At 44.9% G+C, this 25,316-nt stretch overlaps 10 protein-coding genes and 5 non-coding genes across 15 annotated transcripts; 10 read left to right on the top strand and 5 right to left on the bottom strand.

The window, feature by feature from the left end:
* Positions 1-91: 91 nt before the first annotated feature.
* On the bottom strand, positions 92-5,098 carry RIF1 (DNA-binding protein RIF1; the record flags this gene model as incomplete). Its single annotated transcript, XM_002556272.1, has 1 exon — positions 92-5,098. One exon carries the CDS (start codon positions 5,096-5,098, stop codon positions 92-94), a length of 5,007 nt encoding a protein of 1,668 aa, XP_002556318.1.
* A 485-nt stretch (positions 5,099-5,583) lies between these two features.
* YPT10 (Rab family GTPase YPT10) lies at positions 5,584-6,189 on the top strand (the record flags this gene model as incomplete). Its single annotated transcript, XM_002556271.1, has 1 exon — positions 5,584-6,189. One exon carries the CDS (start codon positions 5,584-5,586, stop codon positions 6,187-6,189), a length of 606 nt encoding a protein of 201 aa, XP_002556317.1.
* A 109-nt stretch (positions 6,190-6,298) lies between these two features.
* On the bottom strand, positions 6,299-7,780 carry SHM1 (glycine hydroxymethyltransferase SHM1; the record flags this gene model as incomplete). The annotated part of the gene is made up of 1 exon (XM_002556270.1): positions 6,299-7,780. One exon carries the CDS (start codon positions 7,778-7,780, stop codon positions 6,299-6,301), a length of 1,482 nt encoding a protein of 493 aa, XP_002556316.1.
* Positions 7,781-9,118: 1,338 nt separating this feature from the next.
* Positions 9,119-9,190, bottom strand: KLTH0H10230r. Its single transcript has one exon. It is a non-coding gene; the product is annotated as a tRNA-Cys (tRNA).
* A 1,080-nt stretch (positions 9,191-10,270) lies between these two features.
* On the top strand, positions 10,271-12,670 carry KLTH0H10208g (metallo-dependent hydrolase superfamily protein; the record flags this gene model as incomplete). The annotated part of the gene is made up of 1 exon (XM_002556269.1): positions 10,271-12,670. The coding sequence occupies one exon, from the start codon at positions 10,271-10,273 to the stop codon at positions 12,668-12,670; it is 2,400 nt and encodes a 799-aa protein (XP_002556315.1).
* A 565-nt stretch (positions 12,671-13,235) lies between these two features.
* On the bottom strand, positions 13,236-14,861 carry ARG2 (acetyl-CoA:L-glutamate N-acetyltransferase; the record flags this gene model as incomplete). The annotated part of the gene is made up of 1 exon (XM_002556268.1): positions 13,236-14,861. The coding sequence occupies one exon, from the start codon at positions 14,859-14,861 to the stop codon at positions 13,236-13,238; it is 1,626 nt and encodes a 541-aa protein (XP_002556314.1).
* Positions 14,862-15,073: 212 nt separating this feature from the next.
* PSF2 (DNA replication protein PSF2) lies at positions 15,074-15,703 on the top strand (the record flags this gene model as incomplete). Its single annotated transcript, XM_002556267.1, has 1 exon — positions 15,074-15,703. One exon carries the CDS (start codon positions 15,074-15,076, stop codon positions 15,701-15,703), a length of 630 nt encoding a protein of 209 aa, XP_002556313.1.
* Positions 15,704-16,437: 734 nt separating this feature from the next.
* Positions 16,438-16,944, top strand: KLTH0H10142g (KLTH0H10142p; the record flags this gene model as incomplete). Its single annotated transcript, XM_002556266.1, has 1 exon — positions 16,438-16,944. One exon carries the CDS (start codon positions 16,438-16,440, stop codon positions 16,942-16,944), a length of 507 nt encoding a protein of 168 aa, XP_002556312.1.
* Positions 16,945-17,350: 406 nt separating this feature from the next.
* KLTH0H10120r lies at positions 17,351-17,422 on the top strand. Its single transcript has one exon. It is a non-coding gene; the product is annotated as a tRNA-Glu (tRNA).
* A 1,035-nt stretch (positions 17,423-18,457) lies between these two features.
* Positions 18,458-18,529, top strand: KLTH0H10098r. Its single transcript has one exon. It is a non-coding gene; the product is annotated as a tRNA-Glu (tRNA).
* A 168-nt stretch (positions 18,530-18,697) lies between these two features.
* Positions 18,698-18,769, top strand: KLTH0H10076r. The gene has a single exon. It is a non-coding gene; the product is annotated as a tRNA-Glu (tRNA).
* A 498-nt stretch (positions 18,770-19,267) lies between these two features.
* Positions 19,268-20,806, top strand: APE3 (aminopeptidase Y; the record flags this gene model as incomplete). Its single annotated transcript, XM_002556265.1, has 1 exon — positions 19,268-20,806. One exon carries the CDS (start codon positions 19,268-19,270, stop codon positions 20,804-20,806), a length of 1,539 nt encoding a protein of 512 aa, XP_002556311.1.
* Positions 20,807-20,981: 175 nt separating this feature from the next.
* Positions 20,982-22,805, bottom strand: JEM1 (Jem1p; the record flags this gene model as incomplete). Its single annotated transcript, XM_002556264.1, has 1 exon — positions 20,982-22,805. One exon carries the CDS (start codon positions 22,803-22,805, stop codon positions 20,982-20,984), a length of 1,824 nt encoding a protein of 607 aa, XP_002556310.1.
* Positions 22,806-23,161: 356 nt separating this feature from the next.
* Positions 23,162-24,394, top strand: KLTH0H10010g (uncharacterized protein; the record flags this gene model as incomplete). The annotated part of the gene is made up of 1 exon (XM_002556263.1): positions 23,162-24,394. One exon carries the CDS (start codon positions 23,162-23,164, stop codon positions 24,392-24,394), a length of 1,233 nt encoding a protein of 410 aa, XP_002556309.1.
* A 295-nt stretch (positions 24,395-24,689) lies between these two features.
* KLTH0H09988r lies at positions 24,690-24,804 on the top strand. Its single transcript has 2 exons — positions 24,690-24,727; positions 24,761-24,804. It is a non-coding gene; the product is annotated as a tRNA-Leu (tRNA).
* The last annotated feature ends 512 nt before the right edge of the window (positions 24,805-25,316 follow it).

The raw sequence follows: 25,316 nt of genomic DNA, 5'->3' as shown, positions 1-25,316 counted from the left end.
TCTTAGCATATACCTTTGTAATCAATATTTAATTGTATACCAGGAGCAGTATACGTTCCCTGTAAAAACTCAACTAAGTTAAGTTTTCTTGTTAGCTCGCGTTCGATTTTGATAAGAATTTTATCATTTCCTGTTTAACAAATTGTTTTTGGACGTCAGAAAGCTGACTAAACTCGTTCACACCAAACTCTTTCATTATTTGTAGTATGACCTTGAGTTTTTTGTCTTCGCACGCTGAGTACACAGAGCCATGTAGATTCTTCCTTTTTATTGTTTCAAAATCTTCCAATTTCCCCGGAAGTTCTTTGGAACTTTTGTTGGCCGTCACACCCTCGTTTGATTTATTTTCGCAAGTTACAGGCTGCTTGTTTTTGGATATTAATTTTCGGGAGTTGAAAATTGGAATCTTAGCGAGAGATTCCACGTTTGAGAATGTGCTTTTGATGCCGATTGCGTTGCTTAAGTCGGTCCCGCGACTGAAGCCTTCCCTATTCATCAGGGTTTCGTTCATGAGAGACTGCTCAATCACCAAAGATCCAACCTTGCTATCAACAGATGTTCTTTTTTCACCATCAGAAATTTGGCTGTTTTCATTGTGAAGAGCTGAAGCGCTTGCCGCTTTGGGTTGTGTTTCTTCAAAACAAGACCTCTTCTCATGAACCTCATCACCGTGATGGGTCTTTTGGGCATTTTCATGAAGCTTGCTACAGGCAATTTGTGCAGCTGCATCTGTTGTGCTGCTTTCATGCTTTTTTGGTGGACTTGGCACGGCAACAGTTTCAACTTCATCATTTAACGACACGCCTTGGCTCTTTACATTTTGTTTTATCTGACCTTTAGTAGTGGACTTCTCAGACAGCGCCTCAGCGCCACGCGAGGCCTGCAGTTTGCTCTGAGCAACTTCTGAAACAATAATCTGTTTTTTTTGCGAGATTTCAGTTAACTTGTGGGTAGGGTCTTGCCCACCCTTCTCATTGTTGCGCGGAGTAAGGCCATCATCTTTCGATGAACAAACTGTTTCCTCGGGAGGCGTAATGGATCTGAGAGCTTTATCGCCGTTATTGGGTCCAGGAATGCGCTTTTTTTCACGACAAGACTGATCTTCGTCACTAGTATCCATGTGTTTTTGATCATTGAGGACAGTGCCTAAAGCATGTAAAGTTTTTGTTTCGCTGGCAGCAGCAGATTCCTTTAATTTTCGCTGTTGATTCAAATTTGAAGAAAGTTCTCGGCAACTAGGAAAAGTAGCATCGCTCGGGCTGGTTTCTCTCATCTCCACAACTTTTTGTGGTAACTGGTTAAGAGAATAAGCTGCAGCTTCACTAACGCTGGAAGTTTTATTCGGCGGGGTTTGCGGAGCCGAGTGAAACTTGTATCGTTGTGTTTCGCGTTTCTTCTCACTCTGGAAGGTATCAGAAGCTAAAGGTAGCCCATGATTTATCTTCACAAGAAGATTATCATAGCCCTTTAGTTTGAACCTTTCATCCTTGCAAATGAAGGACAGTAGATCATACACAAATTCTCCTTTCTCGGCCGGTAATTTTGAAATTAATGACCGCATAAACTCAGCTAGCAGCCTTTTATGCTGGAAAATCAAGACCTCAGAAGCCCTTTCAAAAATGGCCAGCACTTTCTTTCGGCCTCCTTCATTAGAACGAATGCCTTCTCTAACCAAAAAATTTATAATTTTCTCTCGGCAACAGTTGAGTGTGGGCAGTTGGTCTTGAGCCAAAACATTTTCCATCAGCCCCAGCACGTAGTCTGTAGGTTTCTGTTCAAAAACAAAATTGAAGATGTTTATGACGACCTCGTTTTTCGAAGCCACTTGGTTCATAATGGTCGCCAATGTCGAATTTTCAAGCAAATTTAGAAAGTCTGGGCCACACGTAGCCCAAAACTTCTCGACGAGATAATAAGCATCATTCTCTATAATAAAAAGGACACATTGATTGAGAAGGCACAAAAGCTTTTTTTGGTAGCATTTTTCTAACAATTCATATAAAGCTCTGTCACATCCGTTTTTGATGTCATCAACGATTTGCTTTTCACTGGAAATCAACAATTGAATGAACCTAAGGGAAAGGTGAAGGGATTCGTCATTGTTTTGAGCCCCATTGATCAAAAGTAGTTGTACGTCTTCTCTCAAGTCTGCGGCGAATTTGAGCATTTCGAGGTAGTCGTCCATGGAAAAACATGATATCATAGAGAGTTTCCACTGACTATCGAGACCGTAAGAGTCAGTGCGCTTTTCTTGTTTTAAAAATTTAACAACAGATTTGGCATAACGGTCCACACCTAAGCTTTTGCGAAGTTCTTCGGCTAAACGACTATGCTGGGTGAGAGCACTAGAGAATTGGGAAACAAACTCATCATCCACCTTGAGGTCCTCGCGCTGAAAGCGCATTGTAAAGTATCGGACTGTACAACCAAAGTCCCAACGGGATGTATCCAGTTTAGAGGCTTTCCACAGGTCAAAACTTCCTTTTTCTGAAGTATCCAAAAATGCTTGTATGATTTCTGTTGATGAATAAGAATTGACAATATCAATAAAAGCTTCGAAGGCATGCGCGGATATCTTAGGAGAGAGTATCTTGGAGCTGATAGAATTGTAAATGAAATCATCAATGCGAGTGTCTTTTAAGCGAAGGAAGAAACTGTAAACTTCGAGGTAAGAAATGCTATTGCTTGTTTCTTTCAATACGGTTTTTAACATATCGGTGCAATCTATTTCGCCGTTTTTAATTGCAGTAGCAATTTCCATGCAAAGCTTATTGATGATGGGGCTCGGTTCGCACATCAGGTCCTTAAACGTTCGCATCAATGAAGCGAGAGCGTCCGTCATCCTCGACCGTGGCTTTTGTTCCGAGTCTTCTGTCCCAGGTAGGAGGGTTGCGGAGCAGTTGTCTCTCGTTGTGCCATCAATGGCCCTTTGAGGAATCCTTTCGATTACAGCTAAGAGTAGTGTAAATGACAGATCATAGGTCTCTGGAGGGGAGGTCTGTTTGCATTTTTGGACTATAGACATGAGGGCGTGCCAGTTCCTACTGAGAAGCGGTGAGGAGAAGGGGATGAAGTCAGCCGCTTCGACGCCTGAGGACGTGACAACTTTTAATGCATTGAACTCTTTTTTTGGAGTTGGACCTCCGGGCGACTGGTTCACCACTCTCAACAGAACCTCTAACGCAACTTTGCGAATTTTTAAAGATTTTTGACCCATCAATATCTCGTTTATGAAGGGGCTTAAAATAAACTCCAGGTTGTAAGTGAACTGATCTTTGTGATGGTTACAAAGAGTTGAGTAAAGAAGCCCGTTTAAGACGTAAATCAAGCTCTCGTAGTCCGGATCTTTATAATAGTCTTTGCTCAAATAAGAAAACGGGTCCAGAAGAACCGCAACCAACTTCTGGCTTTCGCCTATGTCTGCCAATCTTTTAGAACATATCATATATGTCACTATCCTCCATGATCTCAAGGCTAGTTTTTTGGCTTTTGGGTTGCTATTATTCTGGTATCGAAGGTTCAAATCTAACCATAATTTGCCTCTATCTGAACAAAGAGAACTTACTTCGCCTGCTGAATTGAAAAGCAGTCCCACCATCGCTAGCCACAAATCCATTGCAAGCTTTGGTTCATCTTTTTCCTCGATCAGATATATGACACGCTTTCTCAAAAGCGTTTCTAAATTATCTTCCTTTGTTTGTAAGTGTGCGAGGGTTTTATTTCCTTCGCAATTGACAGAGAATAATTCTTTTGTAGTTGTTTGTTTGAGCACTTCAAGTACTTGATGATTGTCACGATCCGTTAAACATCTTTTGAGAAGGTCAAGTAAAATGCTAACGCAATTATTTGCAATTTTCAGAGAATAAAACTCCTCCTCGATTAACAGTCTCGATAACACTTCTGCTTGTAGCCAAATGTCAATAGTTTCGAACATGACTTCAGGGTATTTTGCCAGAAATATCTTCAGTAAAAGAAGCTTCTCACAGGTTAGATTTGAACTGCTAATCTTTTTCATGTTAGCCAAGGATTTCACGAAACTTTGGACCTTAAGTGGTGTAAGCCGTTTGATCCCACATTGTTCGTCCCTCAAAAGCGCTAGTTGAGCTGTCACCATAACTTTATTGGAATTTGGGTGTTGAATAGCTTCAGTAAAGCTTTCAACAACTTTGTGGAGGGCAGTCTGGAAACTTTGGTTGTTTTCGCAGATTTTAACGAGTTTGAAGTTTGAAAATAGCGCGTTGAAAAATCTGACAATCTGTACATATATTCGGGAGGTAAAGGGGTCTTTTTTAAGCGAGCTCAATAGCTCTGCTTGGATACTTATTAGGTGCGGTATGCATGTGGCCAGAATTACGTTCATATTTTGCGCAAGGATCTGGACTTTTTTATCCTTAACTTCTGAGTAGTTGGGAGATGTAAAGATGGGCATAATGTTATTAAAAGTCGCATAGATTTCGAAGTATCGCTTTTTTGCTTCTGGTATATCTGAAGATAGGAAATAGAGTCCGCCTGTTAAGACATCTTTGAACTCTGATATACTTTTTATGTCTCCCAGGCCATGAACCTCGCCGCTCACCCAGTAGCTAAGTGACATTGGATCTTCACTGCTGTCGTTTTCTCGCTGATCAATTGTTAGTTTGTCGTTAAAACCCGGTTGGTTATTCTTTCTCCTAGGACTTGGCGTTCTTGCAAGAGGCAGAGTAAACTTCAAAATCGGCTTGCTGGGCACAGCTTGAGACGAGCGGTGTGGGCTTGAATGCAATGATGCAGGTGGCGGAGAAGAGTCGATTTGGTCAGAAAACGCGACGCTTTTTTTTGGCGACGAACGCTGTGATGGGGGCTCGGGGGATTTAGAGGTGGGATGTTGTCGGCTTCCGAAGGGCTGTTCGACTCTTCTTGGTGGTGAGGACGATATCATGCGTGGCCTAGGCTGTGAAACAGGTGCAGGCAATTTAATGGAATCTGTAATGGTCTGAAACATCGATAATAATGCACCGTATTGATTGTTCTTGGGTTTTTTGTTTTGTTGCGAGATATGCTTTTCCAAGACATCAAGGGCTTTGCCACGTTTCTTGGTTGGTGAAGAATTAGCTGTCATCTTCGATGATACATTTCATGGGTTGTTTGTATACTGTTCCAAGCTTCTGCTTACGCGTCGATACAAAATGAGTTCACTACCGCAGCCCCGATGAGCACGTCATAAGTGATGATAGCATTAACGTTCGCCCCTGGTTGTTTACCCTGTAAAAGAAGCGCTTAAGAGTCTTAGACCTGTACGTATGAGGTATTGTTAGGTCAGGTAATCGAGTTCAGGAATGCGCAAATACTGTTTATAGCTTTTCTAACGTGCAATTATTTTGTAGGGTATCTGCTTGCTTAATTAGTGTCGAAAAAGTTACGAATTAATATATTGACTGACCGATGAGCTCTTAATTCGCGATTACGAAAACTTGCAAGAGTACATTCAGCTCTCGGTACATCTGATGGATTTGAAGACACACCATTGTTAAATAGCAATAACTCGTTTCAGGTATCAGCTCACGCTTAGCGCTTAAGTGTTTGACAGTTTTCAAATCTTCGGTGATGGATAAACCAATTCATAGCGCAGAATTGAAACTTGTTCTCTTAGGAGAATCATCTGTTGGTAAGTCGGCGTTGGTTACACGTTTCACAACCGGAGCGTTTCACAAAAACAATGCTACAATTGGAGCCGCGTTCACTACCAAGGTCGTTTCCTGGGAGACTAACGAGGCTATCAAGCAAGTGAAGTTCGAAATTTGGGATACAGCAGGCCAGGAGCGCTATAGGTCATTAACACCTATGTACTATCGGAAAACGGACGTGGCTTTTGTTGTGTTTGATGTTACGGACGACGCAACATTTTCCAAGGCCGGTTCTTGGATAGATGAGCTCAAAGGCTACATGCAAAGTGAAGACGCCCATGATATAATAATCAAGCTAGTTGGAAATAAAACTGACTTGCTAGACCACGTACCCGATACAACATTAGAATGGACACCCGTAAGCGCCAAAACAGGCGAAGGCGTCGCAAACCTCTTCGAGTCCGTGGCTCGAGAAGTACCGTCTTCGAAATTTACTATCCCAAACGAAGAACCCCGGCAAAGCAATGTTATAAATGTGGCACCTAGCAGTGAGTCCCCGAAAGGCGCGAAAGCATGCAACTGTTGACGGTAGCCCTCTAGCTTCATTAAATATGCTTATATTTAAGAAAGGCTATCTCTAGATAGTTACAAGGTTAAAATGTAAGAATTCGAATTTACAGGCAACAGAACAGGAATCAGAGTTCACCTGGAACAGGAAACTCGCCGACCCATTCGGAGACTTTGTTGGCCAAAGCAGCAACCTCGTCACTCTCCGCGCAGAGTTGTTTGAAGTTAGCGAGCTTAGATCTGGCGTCTTTAGCCTCAGAAGACTCTTGGGATTTGAGTCCAATGGCCAGCTTAGCAGCTTTGTCAATGTATTCGGCAACCTTGGCAAAATCCTCTGGGCCAAAACCACGGGTCGTCATAGCTGGAGTACCAACTCTCAGTCCTGATGGGAACAAAGCCGACTTGTCGCCAGGAATAGTGTTCTTGTTAGCGGCAATGTTGATTTTTTCCAAAATTGTTTCCAGACGAGCACCATCTATTCCAATGTTGGATAAATCAATCAAAACCAAATGAGTGTCGGTACCGCCGGAAACTAGCTGAAAGCCGCGCTTAACCAACTCCTCGCCAAATACACTAGCGTTGGCAACAACAGCAGTTTGGTACTCCTTAAATTCTGGAGTGGCAGCTTGTTTCAAGGCAACAGCTAGAGCCGAGATCGTGTGATTGTGGGGACCACCTTGGTGACCAGGAAAGACAGAAAAGTTGATTCTTTTGTCCAGGTCATACATGATCTCCTTGCCCTTCTTGGTGACTTTTCTAACTCCCTTTCTGTAGAAAATCATCGCACCGCGTGGTCCTCTTAGCGATTTGTGAGTTGTAGTGGTGACAATGTCGGAGTATTCAAAAGGTGAAGGTAAGACGCCAGCAGCAACCAAACCTGAGATGTGAGCCATGTCGCTCATCAAGTAAGCTCCGCAGGCATCTGTAATTTCCTTGAAACGCTTGTAGTCCAAGGTTCTAGAGTACGCGGAAGTGCCCGCAACGATGACTTTGGGTCTGAAAAGTTTTGAAGTTTGGGCAAGCATTTCATAATCAATCAAGCCAGTTTGAATGTTGACATGGTAAGGCATCGTCTGAAAGTACTTGGAGATGTAGGAAATCTTAGTTCCACTAGGAAGCTGGTATCCGTGTGACAAATGCCCTCCGTGGGGGAGGTCAAGGCCCATCAAACGCTCGTTGACATCCAAAATCGCGGAGTAGGCATACAAGTTGGCGGGAGCACCGCTCAGAGGCTGCACGTTAACGCCCCACTTTTCTGGGTCCAAGCCATACAGATCGAGAGCACGCTTTTGGCACAAGGATTCGGCCTGGTCAATAAATTGGTTACCACCGTAGTAACGCTCTCCTGGGTAGCCTTCTGAGTACTTGTTTTGCATTTCTGAGCCCAAAAGATCCATCACAGATTTAGATGTGAAATTCTCACTAGGAATCAACGTGACAGAGTGCTTTTGTCTATGACGCTCATTGGTGAGAATTTCGTGCATCTCTGGGTCTATCTCCTGCACATGCTTGGACACCATGACCTGGTTGGCGGTGCTCTTTGCAGTAGCATATAGCCTGCGGTAGACCAAAACTGGCTTTAGTTGGCGCGATGCAATTCTAGAGATCATGGTCTGGCTCAGTTTCTCGGGTTTCGTCAGTAATTCTTATTAGGTTTTCGACAATACTAATTGCAAGATATATCTTTTTCATGTACAACCTGCGTTTTTTCGTCCAGGGGGATGTTATGATAAGGTCCCTGAAGAGAACAGAGTCATGTAAAGAATTCCGACCCGGCACAGCGGCCCCGGGGCTCCAACATAGACTCGTGAAAATCCTTCGTCCGTTCGGGTACGCCATGAATCGTTTCATGGCTTATGCGCCCACACCTTTCTGAATCTCCTCGTTCGCAAATTCTGGAACTTGTACTTAGGTGAGGTCGTAGTTTGCAGGCTTGATGGCTTTATCTCACCAGATATTGAGCCTTTCAAGCGTCCGCGCGATAAATCAGACTAAGCAGTCATCCGCAGCTGGGTGAGAATGGTCATTTTTGTTATTTTGTTCAGCTATTTCGGCCAGTTGCAGCAGCCATGGCCAGCTGTGAATATAATGGTGAATTCCGCTAGAGTAAATAGCTCTTGTTTTGAGTGCTTTGAGCACAATGGGTTTTGAGTCCAATGTATACGAGATTTAATTGAGGTTTAGCCGTTGGATGATTGCATCTTTGTTGCTCTAAGTGACAATGTCTGCAAGTGTATCCCTCCCGAAGATGCCTTTTTCAGCCCCTGAAGCTTCAAGCGGGAAAGCATGAGTTTTTTTTAAAAAGCTCATGTTACTGTCTGGGTTTCATCAATAAAACCGAACAAAATGCGAGGTGTGTCGACACCCGCCTGTACTCCTGCAATCAGCTCTCCCGGGGTGCGGAGTAGTTGTATCTCACGCGACAACTTGATAGTTTGAACCTATACAGCGCGGCACGTATCTGCTTTTCTCAGACTCATATACGAGTATTGCATTGTTTTTGTTACCTTTCGTATCCAACAGGATAGCTTCCTGAACTCTTAGACTCGGGTTAAGTTTTGTTCACTTGACACAGCGAGTTGCGATAACATCATCGAGGTATGGTAAGAAAATCGGCTGCAAGTCACAGCATTATTTTCAACTCACTTTAAGGGTGGCAAAACCCGCTGATTGCAAGGCTTGTTTAATATATTTTTCAAATAATAGCCGCCGAATAGTGATGATCATACATTACGAATGTGAAACATGGAGAGTGACCTTGTGAAATTGCTGCGATCAAGCCTACCCCGATAGTTACTAACTTAGCTGAGCAATTAGGTCTTAAACAGTTGGCAGTGCTTTCTATGAAAGAGATGCAGGTGAAATAAGCTTGCTGAGCCTGATTTTTCAAAAGACCTCCAAAAAAAAGATCTCAGAATGAATGGTTACCTCTTCCTGTTAAAAACGAAAGCTCGCACTCAGGTTCGAACTAAGGACCAACAGATTTGCAATCTGCTGCGCTACCACTGCGCCATACGAGCTATCGGTACGCTTCTTTATGCGCTGAAGATCTTATGGTACCTGCAGGATGGACATTTCAAGTTGTTCGAATGAAGTAATCTCAGGAACGAAATATAAAATACCACCAGGGAAAGACCGAAGGACACAAAGAGAATGGGCAGAGCTTTTGGGAGTCTTTGGAAGGTAGCTAGACTGCCTTTTGATAGCTGATTGACCAGTTCAGCCTTGATGGACTGTAAGAGTGGTATAACTGAGCCTCAGGCTAGACGTAGCAATAAATAGGAGGACGGGAAGACTGCGCAGCTGAATAATTCTAACAGGCGGCTGAGCGAACGTCTCTCGAACAACGATATGCTTGTTTCATAGTTATATACTTTCCATGGGCTGTTAATGCCAAGGTTTGTACGGTTTGTTCGACAACACAAACTTGATATGTAGAATAGTTTCTTCTAGCTGCGCGTTATTTGTCCCAAGATAACGTCTTGGTGACAGCATTTGCCTTGTAGGTCGAAAGCGTTTCTGTGAGGGTATTAGTTTTGTCTTAGTCACTTAGAAATGAGAACGGCTTGTGTTGTGGAAGCGAATAGGGGACACGCTAAATACCGAAGTGACAGAGAGAAACACCGCCTATTGAACCAAAACGGAAAAGGATTGGTCCGGTTCGGGACTCTGTAGATGAGCGGTACATGGTCCCATATTAAAGGATCAACTGTCGAGCATAAGCCTCTCGGAGCTGGACCCCAAAATTAACATGTTGTGAAATTAACATTAAAAGCGAAATCAGCCAAAGTCCCCAACTTTTAGATCAACTTCTGACGAAAATCGGATGTGGCATAAATCTTGACTTCATCTTGTTTTGCAGGATTTTAGGTGTTCTTCTTATTTTTGCCCGCGGTCATAAACTCGGCTTTTGTTATGTAAACTGCAATCTTAATATAAACTTGTCGCAAGAAAGCAAAGCAAGCAGTTGTTCAGCGATCGGTTCACTCTCAAAAGGAGTTGGTCCCTCGAAGAAAGAGCCTCCGAGTGTAGACTTACTTCCCCGGCCCCTAATTTCTGGGTAATACTTATCAGTTTCATTTAAAGTCCCACTGCCGTCAATGGCAGAAATTCAGAGGCGGCCATCACTTATGCTTGATGACGAGGAGGACCTCAGTCATGAGAGGAGGTCAAGGCTCCCATCACAGGTTACTGATGCGCCCCTGGACGATACCGATATGATAGCTCTGAATACTACTTATGACAAGCAGATTATTCAAGGGCAGCCCATGCATCTAGAGTTTAATGGGCACACGAATCCTATCCATCAAGAAGTCAGTGCATCACAGCTCAAAAATCACCGCCATTTGGATGAAAAAGGGTGCCTCACGGTTTTTGATATCATAGGGAAAAAGAGGGCGCATTATCTGAAGAGTTCTGCTCAAGATGCACTGTCGAGTCCAAAGAACGATACTAAATCCTGGTTTCTTTATCCTCGTCCACTACCTAAGTTTTGGAAGTTTGATAAGGACAGGAGATTACAAGATACTCAAGATCGAGCGATTGAAAACAACGGAAGGCCTGATCATAAAGGTTACTTCACCACTCGTGCCTCGCACGCAGACGCCTATAATCAATCAAGCCCAACTGACAAAATCAATCTAAACTATACTGGAAAATTCTTTGAGCTCGAAAATTATGCGGAAGAGTTCCGGAATGTTGTGGGCCCTCGAAATACTACTACTTTATCTTACAAAGAGGTCGTAGCAAAAATCTCGCCAATTGAGGAATTCAGTAAAGATTTCCAATGGGTTTTGAGCTATCTCGTCTCTGAGGAATTGAATTCTTTAGCAACAAAACGGATTGAGTACTTACTCAATAGATTTGACCTCTTCCAGCAGCTGGAGGGTCGTACTGAAATTCGCGAAAACAGACTAGTCCCTCATCGCGACTTTTACAACGTCAGAAAAGTTGATCAGAATTTTCTCCTGAGCGGCTGCGTGTCACAGCGTCAATTGAATGAGTTCATATGGGAAAAACTAAATCTCGAACCCGAAAGGATTGTCTACAAGAACTCCGAGGGGAAAGAATTCAAGCTTCGTCAAATATTCTGTAACGGAGCTGATGCAAAGTCTAATGAAGACGCATCGATTGGCCTCAAAGCAGTGGATGATTTGTTTCTAGAATGGTATCAAACCGTATATCTTCCTGGGAGTCACCTTATGGGTCGCTGTGCACCGGCTCCTGGTAAAGATCACACCTTCTTTATGATTGCGAAAACTTTTCTCGAGTTCGATAATTGCATGAATGGAGAGTATTTTGCGGAGTTAGTTGTCAGGTATGTCATACAGTCCTTCGAAAAAAGTAAGTACCAGCTTGCACAACTGTCGGTAGATTTCCAGTTTTGTGAGGACTGGTGGTTTAAATTCAGCGACTGGATTACTAAATGGAAACTCGTCTCCTACAACATTCGATGGAACGTCCGGCTTGGGAGAAGTTATACCAAATTACATGCTTCGGGGATTGTTGAGAGTTTCCAAGACTATTTGGACTACATATTTCGTCCACTTTTCTCTAGCAAAGCGAAAAACGACATGAAATTGCAATATTTTCTTTCAACGGTTTGTTGCCTTGACCTATCCGCAACTGAAGGTGACGACTACGTTTGGAAAAAGTTCATGGATCCCCAGTCTACACTTCCAATTGACTGGAGTGCTACTAGAGACAATCCGCCAATAGCATACTACATGTTTTACCTCATGGAATATGTCAAGCAGTTCAACTTGATGCGACGAAATAATTTACAAAACCCGGTCACCTTGCGCCTATATGCACCATTGTTAAGAAGCCGAGTTTCTCAATTTAAGGCGGGAATTAGTATAACTGAGCAGCTCGAATCGTTAATATGCAACGTTCTGTTGTGCCACTCGGGGCTCCTTCAAGCTGAGCCGCTGTGGGATGCATCGCCTGCTGTTCTTTATCTTTATTACCTCCTTCAGATCCCCGTAATTGTATCCCCGCTTTCGTCAGTCTCGATCGCCCAAGAGAAACCAAAGACTTCACGCGCGGACGGAATAAGAGATGTGACAGTGCAGTCTACTCGGTTCTACACGGGAAACCCTTTCCTACAAATGCAAAAGATTGGACTTCGGGTGATTTTATCTAGCAATTCGGTGCTTTTCAATAGCTCTTACACCATGGAGCCAATAATCGAAGAGTATAGCGTGGCAGCCAGCATTTATTTGCTTAACAGCGCGGACTTGTGCGAGTTTGTTCGCAACAGCATTGTCACGAGCGGCTATGAAGGTTTTTATAAGGCACATTGGAATGGCATAGGGTTAACGAAAACACAATTTTTGCGCGAAAAAATAGGAGGCACTGATTCGTGGTACGATCAAGAGCTTGATACTAGTTACAAGCACAATGTTCCAACAACACGGCGGTTATACCGCAAGGACTGTCTAGATCGAGAGTGGGAGTTTATCAGGAAGCAAGTTCCCAGTGAGCTTTGCTTTTCTTGAAATGCTCTAACTTCCTAGCTCAGGTTTTCCTCCTGTAGACGAGTGTTTAATCAATGGCATGTCAAAGCTATAGGGCATATGACCTTACGCTCCCTGCCATTCTATTATGTGTGTAACAAGTTGAGCCCAGGGGTCTTTCTTGCGTTAGTATTGTTCATAGAGAAATAATTAATGTGGGGACGAGGGTTTTCGACCGCGCGTAAGCTCTTTGTATTTTATTAACATGCATTATTTGCTTAAGATATCTAGGTCCCGCTACCATCTTGGCATTACAGAGCTATGTAGCCAGAAATTGGTGAAGAATGTCATAAAGCGACATGAAGAAGGTAACTAATATCAAGAAGGCACAAAAAGCTTGCATTAGAAGTGCTTTATATGCATCATGTGTGTTAGGTCTAGTCCGTTCATTTGGCGTTTTGTTCACAGCAGGTTGAAGCACTTGATCCGTTTCGCCAAGTAATTTGTTACCGCTTATCGCGCCATTTGTATGCAAATCGGCTGCAGGGCGATAGAGAGCATGAAAGCCTACTCAGTGACAGGAGGATAATATTTTGTTTTCTACGGATTAAGTGTCCCAACTGGGCTGGATGTCCCTGACGTATTTGGAGTATGTTTGTAGCCTCTCAAAATCGCAAAACGGGTCCTCCTTGTCGTTGTCGCCATGAAAGAACAATTTGAATATGCTAGGCTTCGCGTCATTTTTGCCCAAATCCATGGAAAGATCTAAAACGCCGACACTGCGTTGAAAATACCACTTGTTGACCACGTTGTCGGATCTACTTCTCCACACGAGCTCTTTAGGGAACTTTTGGAACATCAAGTTGAACATTATATCTGAAATTCCTAAAGATCCCTTCAAGTGAGGCATTACGGCAAATTTGTCAAGATATGGGAATTTGGCGCCTTCTGGGCCTTCGAATGTTAGGATAGCAATACCTTCATAATCTCCGATGACGATAATAGCTGCTATTTGGCCATTGATGCGTTTCAAATAATGCTTAATGTCCAACTTACGTCCAAAACTTTGATCTATTATGGCTTTCAGCTTTGTGATATTAACTTTATCATTCGAAGGAGTCGGCAAACTAGAAATTCCTGGAAATCCAATGGAGTTTTTCTCGTTGAGCGTTCTATAATCGAAAACCTTAATGTTAACACCCTTTTTAACAACTGTCGTTATAAGGGCTGCGTCCTTTAAGTCCACTACCGGCTCGTTATCTACAGGCAGCTCGTACCAAGCGTGACTAAGCTGGTTTCCTCTCTTGAACCGGGGCAGCGAGGACGAAATGAGAGAGCGGTCAGTGAGGACGTTGTGCAATAAAGGGTTGTTTTTAAAGAGATTGGATGCAGCCGAAAGAGCCGTAATAATTCCAGTCGCTGATATGGGAAGCTCTGATAGCACGCGATCCATAATCTGGAGATCTTCTAGATGTGCGTGTTGCCTCGTATATGTTTGTTTTAACTTATCCATGTCAAGAATTAACTGCATGGCGTCAACCGAGCTTTTTTCATTGTTCGAGACTTTTGCATTCAGTACTTTAATGTCTTTCGATAAAGAATCGGACAAGCTTTCGAACTCCTGTGATAAGTTGATGAACACATGGGCATTGTCTTGTCTTTCGCCAGATGAAATTCCACCAAAGTCACTTATAATGACGACTTTATCAATGTGGCAGTCAAGCTGCCGAACTAATTGACCCATTAGTTCAGGAACGTTAGTCGTGGGTTTGGAAGCGCATGTTTTTTCGTCGAAAATTCGCGGCTTGATGATGGGTATCAAATCTTTCAGCTGGGCATATTGTACAATGGATTGGTATGAGCCGTTAAAATTCCGCACCAAAGCTTCTGAAAGGCATACAGCTCTTAGATCTTCCTTGTGTAGGTGATAATCTAGCAATTGTGCCTGTTCTTCCACGTCCTGTCCGGGATGGAGAACGAACATTGGCTTCACACCTAGCATTTTCAGGCGCTTGATGGTAACCGCAAAACACGACAAAGCTTTGCTGTCTTGCTTCAGCAGCCCTCGGATCATTACCAGACAGTGGTTTTGGATCTTATCGCTTCCGTATTTTTTTAAGTAGTTTTGGGCTTCTCTTTTGGTTGCAGTAGAGTTGAGAACCGCCAATATCAACTCTTTGTTTAGGCCATTTGGCTGGGAGTACCCGGCTGTTTGGTACAGGCGTCTGAACATCGTGAAGCAGTGCTACAGGATCCAGAAGGATCGCCGGGTTGAGCTTTGTTACCGGGTTAATTGTTGATCAGATTTGACTCAGGGCTGTGGCTCACACTTTTTGAAAATAATTTAATGTGAAGAGGATATTGAAGCTCATCGTTCCGCATTGACTTGCCAGCAGGCTAAGAAAGAAGGCATCTCCAAAGATACTTAGGTGGCTAATTTCGTAGATGTCGCTGCCATGGAATATTCAAGAGACATTCTCGCCGGAGGAGATTCAATTCATAGTGGAAAATGAACCCATCAAAATATTTCCCAGATTCACAACGCGTGTGAGCTTGCGCGGAGACCGTGCGAAGCCCGCGCATACGAGGTGGAAGCTCGTAACCGCAGACGACCACCCGTTGAACAACTTGGTCGCCATCCAGACCACGGAAGTTGCGCTGTGGATGGCCCTTTTGCTCAAGCAGCAAGGAAAGTGTAGCATTGTTGCGCCAGGATGGCTGCGGCTCTCGCAACTACAAAAATACATCGATTATGAGCTGAAACACGCGGAGCGCTTTAGCGAACTGCCTTGGAACTGGCTTGTCGTAGCACAGCTGCTGTTTTCGAAGGCTGCGGACGACTTACATGACCCGGTGCATTTGCTGCGAGGGAAAATACAAGACCTGCGGGAGATCCGACTGGGCAAGATTGGCCAGGGCTTGAAGCATCTGAACGAGTCGCATTTGCAATTGGATAACCTAAGTTTGCTCGAGATCAACGAGCTGCGGCCGTTTGTCCTTGGAGTAATGAACAAGCTGAAGCAGGTGCATTCGAGCATCTCCGAGGAACGAGGCTCCGAGGACTACTACGAGTAATTCCTGGCTCGTGCGCAAGTCACGCGCTGATCCCCATGTATGCCTTAATGGTGGCGACTACCGCTGCCGCCATCACTGGATCTTTCCGCTCAAGAGCCTTCCGAACAAGGTGCTGCTACTAGCCGGGGCACGTGCCCCATCCCTACTCGAGCTCATGGCTGTTTACTCATTCGTCATTCCGGGCCGTCGGCCTACTGCATTACATCTTCGAAAACAAGTGATCGTTATTAAAAACCCGGCACGCCCTCACGCATCTAAACCCCTTTTCATTTGCTACTCAATCTGAGGTTCCGCTATTACTGGGCTAGATGGCCTGTACACTCTGGTCTCCCGCGTTTTCCACTGACAAGATTGATCTACACTGTTTTACGTTGTTTCATGCTAATTTACGCTGGTTTATGCCGCATTGTGTTGTTTCTCAGCCGCAACTCCGTCGCGTTACCAGCGCACCGCAATTACATCTCCCAGCAAGTTGCTAGGCCGTGATTTCCCCGCTTGGCTCTTTATCAATAATCATTGTCAAAGGGGGGCAAAACAGTCGCGAAACACGATACACGGAGTCGAGGGAATATAAATACGGCCTGTGTTTACAAAGGGTTACGGTTCGAAAGTGTGTGTTTCAGAAGCGTTTTTGGCAGCTGAGGCCTGAACGCAAAGCCCAGCCTTCAAACTAAGGGCACCAGCCGCATCAGATATTCGGAAATCAAACCAGCTCTACAAATCTTACACCTTTCATGTCGTTTTTGAGGAGACTTTTTGGAAGAAAGAACCAGGAACATGGCGCTACGAGCACGCACTCCGTTTCGTGGAGGGATGCAGATGATTTAGACTCGGAATACGTGTTCGTGACAGGCGGCGAAATGCTGGACTCGCAAGCGGTGCTCGAAACACGATCCGAGTTTTCGGAGGATCCGTCCGAGGTTGACGTCACAGCGTGGGAAATGGCACGCGCGTGGACGCACCGCGGAAGTGCAGGCGACCTGCGCCCCGCGCGGGGCTCCAAGGCCGCGCGCCTGGCGCACAGGCTGGATGACATTCGCAAGCTGCCCACCGTGTCCTTTGGCACGAGCGCGTCCTTGCCACTCGGTCACCAGGGCAACCGTGCATCGCAGCCCGCATGGGTCGTAGAGTACCACGACGAGTCAATGGACGAGGAAGCCGAGTGTCTTTTCGATGACAAGTGGAACCGCAAGACCAAGGTCGAGTCTCGGAGGGACCGCTCCCAAAAGTGCGGCGTGTGAGCGCGGCTTTGAGCGCCCCCGGGTTCCTTTTATGCGCGCACGCGCGTGATAAAAGCCAGGCTAGAGAGAGGATGTAATAAAATTCTAATGAAAAGTAGCAAAAGCAGCGTCCAGTTTAGAGCGCCTCCGGCCAACACTCTCTAAATTGCACGATTCGCGATCGGTTATATATATATATATATACATAACATATAAAAGAGTAGATGTCAAGTCATGATGACGCACGGAGATTGGGCATCGCTTATGATCCCAGAAGCGTCCGACTAGGATTAATGGCTCGAGAAGTTTGTGCGCGTTGTGTGGCTAGCCGCCTTTACTGACAGTAGCCATGCCGAATTAGATTAGACCTAACGTGGGTCTCGCTGCTGTTTTTGTACTTCTTTTGAATCTACTCATATATCAGACATCCGATATAGTGTAGGGGCTATCACACCACGCTCTCACCGTGGAGACCCGGGTTCGATTCCCGGTATCGGAATTCATTACTATTTTTTGCCCGTCACATCCAAATTAACTCAAAGGATGTGAGATGACACATCAATACATGGCTCCGGATGGGAGCATCCGAGTAGGTGTTGCGGTTTTTTGCCAATTTCGTTATACCTTGGTCCCAGGGAAGCGACCTGTAGCGGATCCGGGGGTGGTCCTTTTGGGCTTCTTCAAGTGTTTGGGGCCTCTATTTCTTACTGTTGTTTTTATCAGTTCCTTTAGTCTTACTATAAGTATTCAGACAATAGGACAGCCGACCACAGTCCTGGCTCTAGGGTCGCGTTAAACAATGCTTGGAGTTCAACGTTTTTCGGCACTCCTGTTCCAGGTTTTCTCGATTTGTAACACCTTCCAAAACATTCATGCGGATTTGGTAATGTATATGATGTTTTCTAGGAATCCTTTATAGCACTGCCAAAATTCGTCACCCTTTTGCTTTCTAAAGCTCAATTTCGGCCCTAAAATGCTTTAATCCTCTTGGAGATAGTCCACGTTTGTCACTCGCGAAAGAAGTAACCTTTTCTCGACTTCACAGAATACCATTTGCATCAGAATGAAGGTTAAATCCTCCGATGAACTCACCAACCGCGTAAAGGGGTCCTTGGCACAAGGCATCGATCTGTCTTAACACCGCTTGGCGTAATATTTATGCCATCTTTTTCGTTCTGTTCCACGGCACTGCCACTTGTCATCCATCCACCGTTTATAAAAGACCTAAACGCAATTCAGAGTAAGCAACGACGTCAATTTCACGTATGACGGCAGGTACTTTGCGTTTTGCTAACCATAAGATCTTAGATATCCTACCTAGCGCATAAACGTGCACTTTTAATGGCTATTTTAAAAACTTCGGTTAAACCTCTACTTGCAGCGCGCTTATAAAGGTAGTGGTATCATCTAAATGGTATCACTAACTTTCCTAGAATACTGTCAGGGTTTCGGATTGTTCTAATTCCAGTCGCGCACTCATGTGCTTTCTTCTTTGCAATCTGGTTTGCGCCACTCCAGCAACCATTAACAAGTATCCGATATAGTGTAGGGGCTATCACACCACGCTCTCACCGTGGAGACCCGGGTTCGATTCCCGGTATCGGAATAGCTTTATTTTTGTTAATTCGTGCTAGAAATTGATACTCAAGGCTTCCAATAATCTGGCCCTTTTTGGTATAATGTACACAAAATAAACCAACTTTACTTGATGCGCATTTTCATGGCGTATTCACTGGTATGGATCGACATTAATCTCTGATTACTTCAATAATTATCCGATATAGTGTAGGGGCTATCACATCACGCTCTCACCGTGGAGACCCGGGTTCGATTCCCGGTATCGGAATAACTTTTTTGAGCTCGGCTTTGTCCGAAGTTAGTTTCACAAAAAAACAAATCAGCCAAGCATAACAATTTTGTTCACGTGACATTGTTGAACATTAGATATAACCATCTACGCCTAAGAGTGAAAGCACGAAAGAGCTTGCAGACAGTTTAGTGCAGACTCCGCCTTTCAAACGGAGCGCTAGCCTTGCGGCTTGAGCTTTCAAGCGTCTTTTCGCCGCCAGTACTCTGTATTGTCACAGTATTCCACGTCGCTATATACGTATGTTCTTAGCTCCCGCCCTTGTATCGTTTCGCCTTCGGACAACCCCTTCTGGAGGGTCGCATCCGCCATCTCTTCGGGGTCCACCGGGTGTTGAAAATGGTTCTTATCGCTATCACGAAGTCCGGTTTTGCTTGCTTGCTTCTCTCGAGCATCTTTTTTTCACTCTTAAAAACCCTATCTCACCACGCTTCTCTCCCTTGTTCAATAAAGTTCTAAGCAACTCATCCGCTCGCAATGAGAATTTCGACGCTCGTTGCCACTTCCATTGGTTGCGCGCAAGCATTCGTTCTACCACAAGCCTTTTTTGATGCTTTCGCAGCTCCAGCCCCTGTCGCAGACGCGTCGTTGTGGCCGCACAAACCCTACTTTCTAAAGCACAACGTGGACCCAGATACATTCCCCGATGAGATCCAGCTGGAGGAGCTCAATGCGACCGCTTTGGATCTGTACCACATCGCTGAGTCATCTAACGGCACTTACGGCCATCCTACTAGGGTCATTGGCTCGCCAGGCCACTGGAAGACTTTGGGCTACATCCTGCACCAGTTCGACCAAATGCGCGACTACTACGACGTCACAGTGCAAAGTTTCAAGGCCCTCAACGGTAAAGTGTCCCACTACGACCTGAACTACACGAACGGCGAAGCTGTACCATCTGCTCAGGCTTTCAGCTTGTCCCCCCCTGTCGAACCATTTGTGGGTACACTAGTCGAAATTCCTAATCTTGGCTGCTCCGACGCTGATTTCGAGGCTCTCGAGATTTCGAAGGACTCTATCGCGCTTATTGAAAGGGGAGAGTGCCCCTTCGGCCAGAAAAGCACTTTGGCCGGCAAGCATGGCTTCAAGGCTGTAGTTATCTATGACAACGACCCTAAGTCTAAGAAAGGTATCAGTGGCACCCTTGAAAAACCAACAAAGCACACTGTGTCAACTATTGGGGTTTCCTTTGCTGTCGGCCAAAAGCTGATTGCGGGCATTGAACTGGACCCAGAGTTTTCATTATTCTTTTACATGGACTCCTTTGTGAAAAAGGTCAAGACCAAGAACATTATCGCAGACACCAAGCACGGTGACCCAGACAACATTGTTGCCTTGGGCGCTCACACTGACTCCGTTGCAGCTGGCCCTGGTATAAATGACGACGGTTCGGGGACTATCTCGCTGCTTACAGTTGCTAAGCACCTTTCTGATTACAAAATCAACAACAAGGTTCGTTTTGCATTCTGGGCCGCCGAGGAAGAAGGCCTAGTAGGCTCTAACTACTACGTTGAGAAACTGTCGCCTGAAGAAAATCAGAAAATCAGACTATTTATGGACTACGACATGATGGCTTCTCCAAACTACCAATTCCAGGTTTACGACGCCAACAACATTGACAACCCAAGAGGTTCTGAAGAATTGAAGAACCTGTACATTGACTATTACACTTCCCACGGCCTGAACTACACTCTAATTCCATTTGATGGCAGATCTGACTACGTCGCTTTCATTAACCACGGTATTCCTGGAGGCGGTATCGCAGCAGGCGCAGAAGGTATTAACACCGACAACGGCAAGGTTTTGGACCGTTGCTACCATGAGCTTTGTGACGATGTCAATAACTTGAACTGGGAAGCCTTCTTGACTAACACTCAATTGATTGCATACTCGGTTGCGAACTACGCCCACTCTCTCAAGGAATTCCCAGAAAGGGAAACGAACACCTCTAGTGTGTTGTCTTCCGCATCAGCACCAAAGTACCCTTACAAGGGCGGAGCTAACTTGTTGCTCTAATTTCGGGCTCCTGATAGCGCAAGTGAGCTTTTAGGGGCGCAGAATCACTCATGAAACCAAACATCATCCCTACCGCAGGCCCTAGGCTCTAAAAAAAAAAAGTTCATGCCTCATAAGCTTTTTACCCTTCTAATTAGAACTCTATCTCATAATTAGTTGTATTTCTATACCTATACTAAAAACCTCCAAAATTCATCTTAAAACTACCGCCTCCGAAAGGAAACCCTCCGTTCGCACCTTGTCCGAATGGAAAGCCCTGTCTTTGTTGGCCACGTCCTGCTCTTTGATCATCGTATTCTTTCCTCTTGCCTTCGTCACTCAATATTTCGTATGCTTCATTAATCTCCGACATTCTCTCCTGGTTTTGTAATTTCTGTGATTCAGAAAGCTGCCCCTGTTTGTCTGGGTGGTACTTTCTTGTCATTGACAAGTATGATTTACGAATGTCTTTGCTCGTGGCTTGTGGGGTGACTTCAAGAACTTTATAGTAATTTTTCTTCGACATATCATTTGGAGCTGGAGGCGGCTGTCTTTGCTGTTGTCTTTGCTGTCTAAAGAAATGCTGTTGTTGCTGTTGCTGCTGTTGTTGTTGTTGCTGCTGTTTTCTCTTTGCAGAGATGCTACTAATGTGTTTCGCTATTTTTGACAAACCGCTATTGCTGGACTGGGCCCAGTTATGGTTTTTTGTGAAGCTCTCAAGAAAGAACCAAACCTGAGCGGTGTTTCCGCTCTTCTGATTTTTCTCGTGAGCAGCCAAAGAAGACACGATTTTTCTGACTGCATGAGCTGCTAGAGAAGGTGAGTCCTGCCATAAGCTGTTTAATACATCCTGTACTGCCTGTTGGTTTTGAAAGTTATCAGTAAATTCGCTAAGAGCCTTGGCAGAGTTTTCCGGTAATTTTTCGCCCAAGGCAGCTTGGCAGTAAGGTTCAGCTAATTTGGACTTGTGCATTGCGTCATAACCTTCACACACTAGCTGGTTTTGATTAGTTGTAAAAGCAGACTTGCGCTTACCAAGTTTCCATTTATTCTTGATCAGGGAAAGAGGCCGTTCTGAAAGAAGGTTTTGAAGCAGTTGGCGCTGAATGGAGCTTAGCAAATCAAAATTGTTTTTTGCTGAACTCGTCCCAGTAAACTTGATGCTTGGAGCATTAAGGTAAAAATCTACCAACTTTGCCCAGTCGAATTGTGACAACGACAAAAATTGGTCCGGGTGTGTAACTGCATTTAGTGGAGGATTTATTCTGTTAAGCTTGCTGGAGAGCTTCGATAGCTCCCGGCACGGCTTGTAGTCCATATCCAACGCCAAACAGCTTAGGAGATTCGTCGGAGGAGTTGCCATGACGAACATTTGAAGTACCGCAACAGCGTGGTGAATGCGTAGCTTATCCTGTACGTTAACAAGTTTCTTGTGTTTGGTGAGAATAATCTTGTAATTCTCAATTATGCTTTGTGCAGCGTTTATGTCGAGTGTTTCTCCCAGCTCCCGCAGCAATGCGTCGTTAAGAAGAATTCGAGTTTCGAGGGCGAAAGGCGCTATTTCTTCTAGCTGCGCTAGCGACTCATGTGGCACAGCCTGGTTGCGTGAGAGCTGTACAACTACCGCATTCCGGAGCGCTTCGTACTCCTGCTTTTTGCCCCCTTCGCCTTTCAATTTGTCCCAAAACCCGAACTGAAGATATATCTCGTCGAGCCTCTTGGAAGCCTGTGACTGGAACTTTACGTCCGAGGATCCCAGGATCTGCTCTAAAGTCTCTGCCGCTGCTAGCTCTTGCCCGCTCGATACTTGGATAAGCCCACTTTTGTAGAGGAGCTGGTTCCGAAGCGCTTCGGCCTCTGGGTGGTCGCAATGAGAGAGCTGCTCGCACAGCTTTTGATACTGAGGGATCTCAGAGTCATCGTATCGCAGCTCATGACTCGCTCCAGAGAGCCTTCCAAAATCACACTTTCCCGCGGCGTGTGCAATCCCCACTGCAACGTAAAATATCCAACGGATCATTATTTGTTTCACACCCCTTTCTCGCAATTACACCATGCAATTTCTAGATAGATGAACTCAAAAGTCTCTTAGGACACGTCAAAACTATGCCGACAATGATCTCGATGGACCTAGTATTTGAGACCTTTGATATCTTCTTCAAGAGCCAGAATTCTCTTGGTACCGCTATCGAAACCTCGCTCAAATTGACACGTGTAGATCTTGAGGGCTTATATTGAAGATTTCTAGATTCATGTGCTGCGTATATGGTGATGTGAATACATATAAATTAAAGCCCCGAAACAGATTTCTGGTATCAGAGCGCAATTAGCACTCAAAAAAGCAGTTTCAGAAAGGACTTAGAGGTACCAAGGTTTATGGACGACTCTTCTGGATTGTCTTTTGGTCATATATCATATGTCACCCTAGAGTCGGTGCTCCAGGTAGTTATTGTTGCGTTTTCGGGGTTTTGGTGTGCGTACACGGGGCTGTTGCCAAAGCAGGGGCAAAAAGTGATTTCAAGGCTTAATGTGGATGTCTTCACACCATGCCTGATCTTCAGCAAGCTGGCACGGAGCTTGTCGCTGGCTAAGATTCTAGAGATCGCAGTCATCCCTGTCTTTTACGCGATGACGACCGGCGTGTCGTTCATGTCAGGAAAGCTGATGAGCCGAATTTTGGGTCTGGACAAGGACGAATCGAACTTCGTGGTAGCGAACTCCATTTTCGGTAACAGCAACTCGCTGCCTGTCTCTCTGACAGTGTCTTTAGCGTATACGCTTCCAGGTCTGCTGTGGGACGAGATTAAAGACGACAACCGCGACAACGTGGCCAGTAGAGGCATCCTCTACCTGCTGATTTTCCAGCAGATCGGGCACGTCTTGAGATGGTCGTACGGATACAACACGCTCATGAGATGGTCGGGCGACAGAGGTCATCCCTCAATCGCTAGCGTCTCGGAACAGCTGGAGGTCCCAGACAGTGAAGCGGGCCGCTCTGAGACGCCCAGTGGTATCTCCGCTAGGTCTTACAGCTCGCTGTACAAGCTCAAGGGCAAGGTCATGAAAATGTGGGAAAAAATCCAGGCGGTTATGAACCCTCCTCTGTGGGCCATGGTCATTAGCGTTTTTGTGGCCTCTGTCCACCCCATTCAGCACGAGTTTTTTAGCAAAAACGGTTTTATCAACAACACGCTGTCGGACGCCATCAAAGAGCTTGGCGCCCTCTCGATTCCCCTGATTTTGGTGGTGCTGGGCTCTAATCTGTACCCCTCGCAGGACACCCCTCAGATGACACGCAATCATAAGAAGATGGTGCTCGGGTCGATTGTGGGGCGTATGATCTTGCCCTCGTGCTTCATGCTGCCTGTCATCGCTTTGGCAGTCAAGTACATTAAGGTGAGCATTTTGGATGACCCAATTTTCTTGGTGTGTGGTTTTATCCTCACCATTTCCCCACCAGCGATCCAGCTAACGCAAATCACGCAGCTAAACGAATTTTTCGAGGCTGAAATGGCTAGCGTGCTGTTCTGGGGCTACGTTGTTCTGTCTCTCCCCATTAGCATTTTCGGCGTAACCGCGGCAATGACCGTTCTCAAGTGGGCCGCTTGAAATTTAACGTCATAGCGACCATTACAAAATGTTACTTGATCACCTGGGATTTTGCGCCAGGCATTTCTAATAAATTCATAAATATCAAATACTTTTCAGATTCTAACTTGACTTTTCTCTATTGCACGGACTTACTGTGGAAGTGATAGAGCCGATTTGCAATTGAAAGCACTAACTACTGACCGCTTGAATAAGAAGCCATTGTTAGAATACTTCATACCTTGGTATATATAAATTTAACATGTGCTTTTTCTCTAGCATGATTAAATATTTAACTTAACTTTCTTCAACAATTGGTTGTTTGGCCGAGCGGTCTAAGGCGCCTGATTCAAGATAACTCATCTTGACACTGATAACAGTGGAACACTCAGGTATCGTAAGATGCAAGAGTTCGAATCTCTTAGCAACCATTATTTTTATTTTTTTGTTAATCATCAGTTTTATGGCGAATTTAAACGTAGGCGCCTGGGGCACCCTTGTGCTCCACCGTGTTGAGTATGTTGATAATAGTTGGTCTCTAAGGCACGACCTGGCCACAAGTCTTTTTTATAAGTTTAGTAATTTTTGTTAAATCGCTTGTGGAATCCACAGTTAGTGTTATAAACATTAAATCTTTTGGAGATATATCTATTACACGTAAACAAGCCTGTAAACAGCGGGACTGCGCCACCCGCAAGGCCAGCTTAGGGTAGTAATCTGTGAACGTAATTTCTCGTGCTCAATTGAATTAGAATTCAAATTATATATGCAATCGATTGACCATTGGGCGCACTGCCTAAAGAACTTGAGAGCTTAACAAGAGCTTCGAACTGGTTCGTAGAAAGCATGTCAGAAGGCTACATAAATCAAGCGCAACAATGCGCTGAGAAATGGCATAATAGCTTTGATGCCAGAGTAAGCCGCGCGTTTGCTGTTGGAGGGG

Source organism: Lachancea thermotolerans (assembly GCF_000142805.1).
Source record: "Lachancea thermotolerans CBS 6340 chromosome H complete sequence".
Lineage (NCBI taxonomy): Eukaryota > Fungi > Ascomycota > Saccharomycetes > Saccharomycetales > Saccharomycetaceae > Lachancea > Lachancea thermotolerans.
This window is presented reverse-complemented; position numbering and strand designations above follow the sequence as displayed.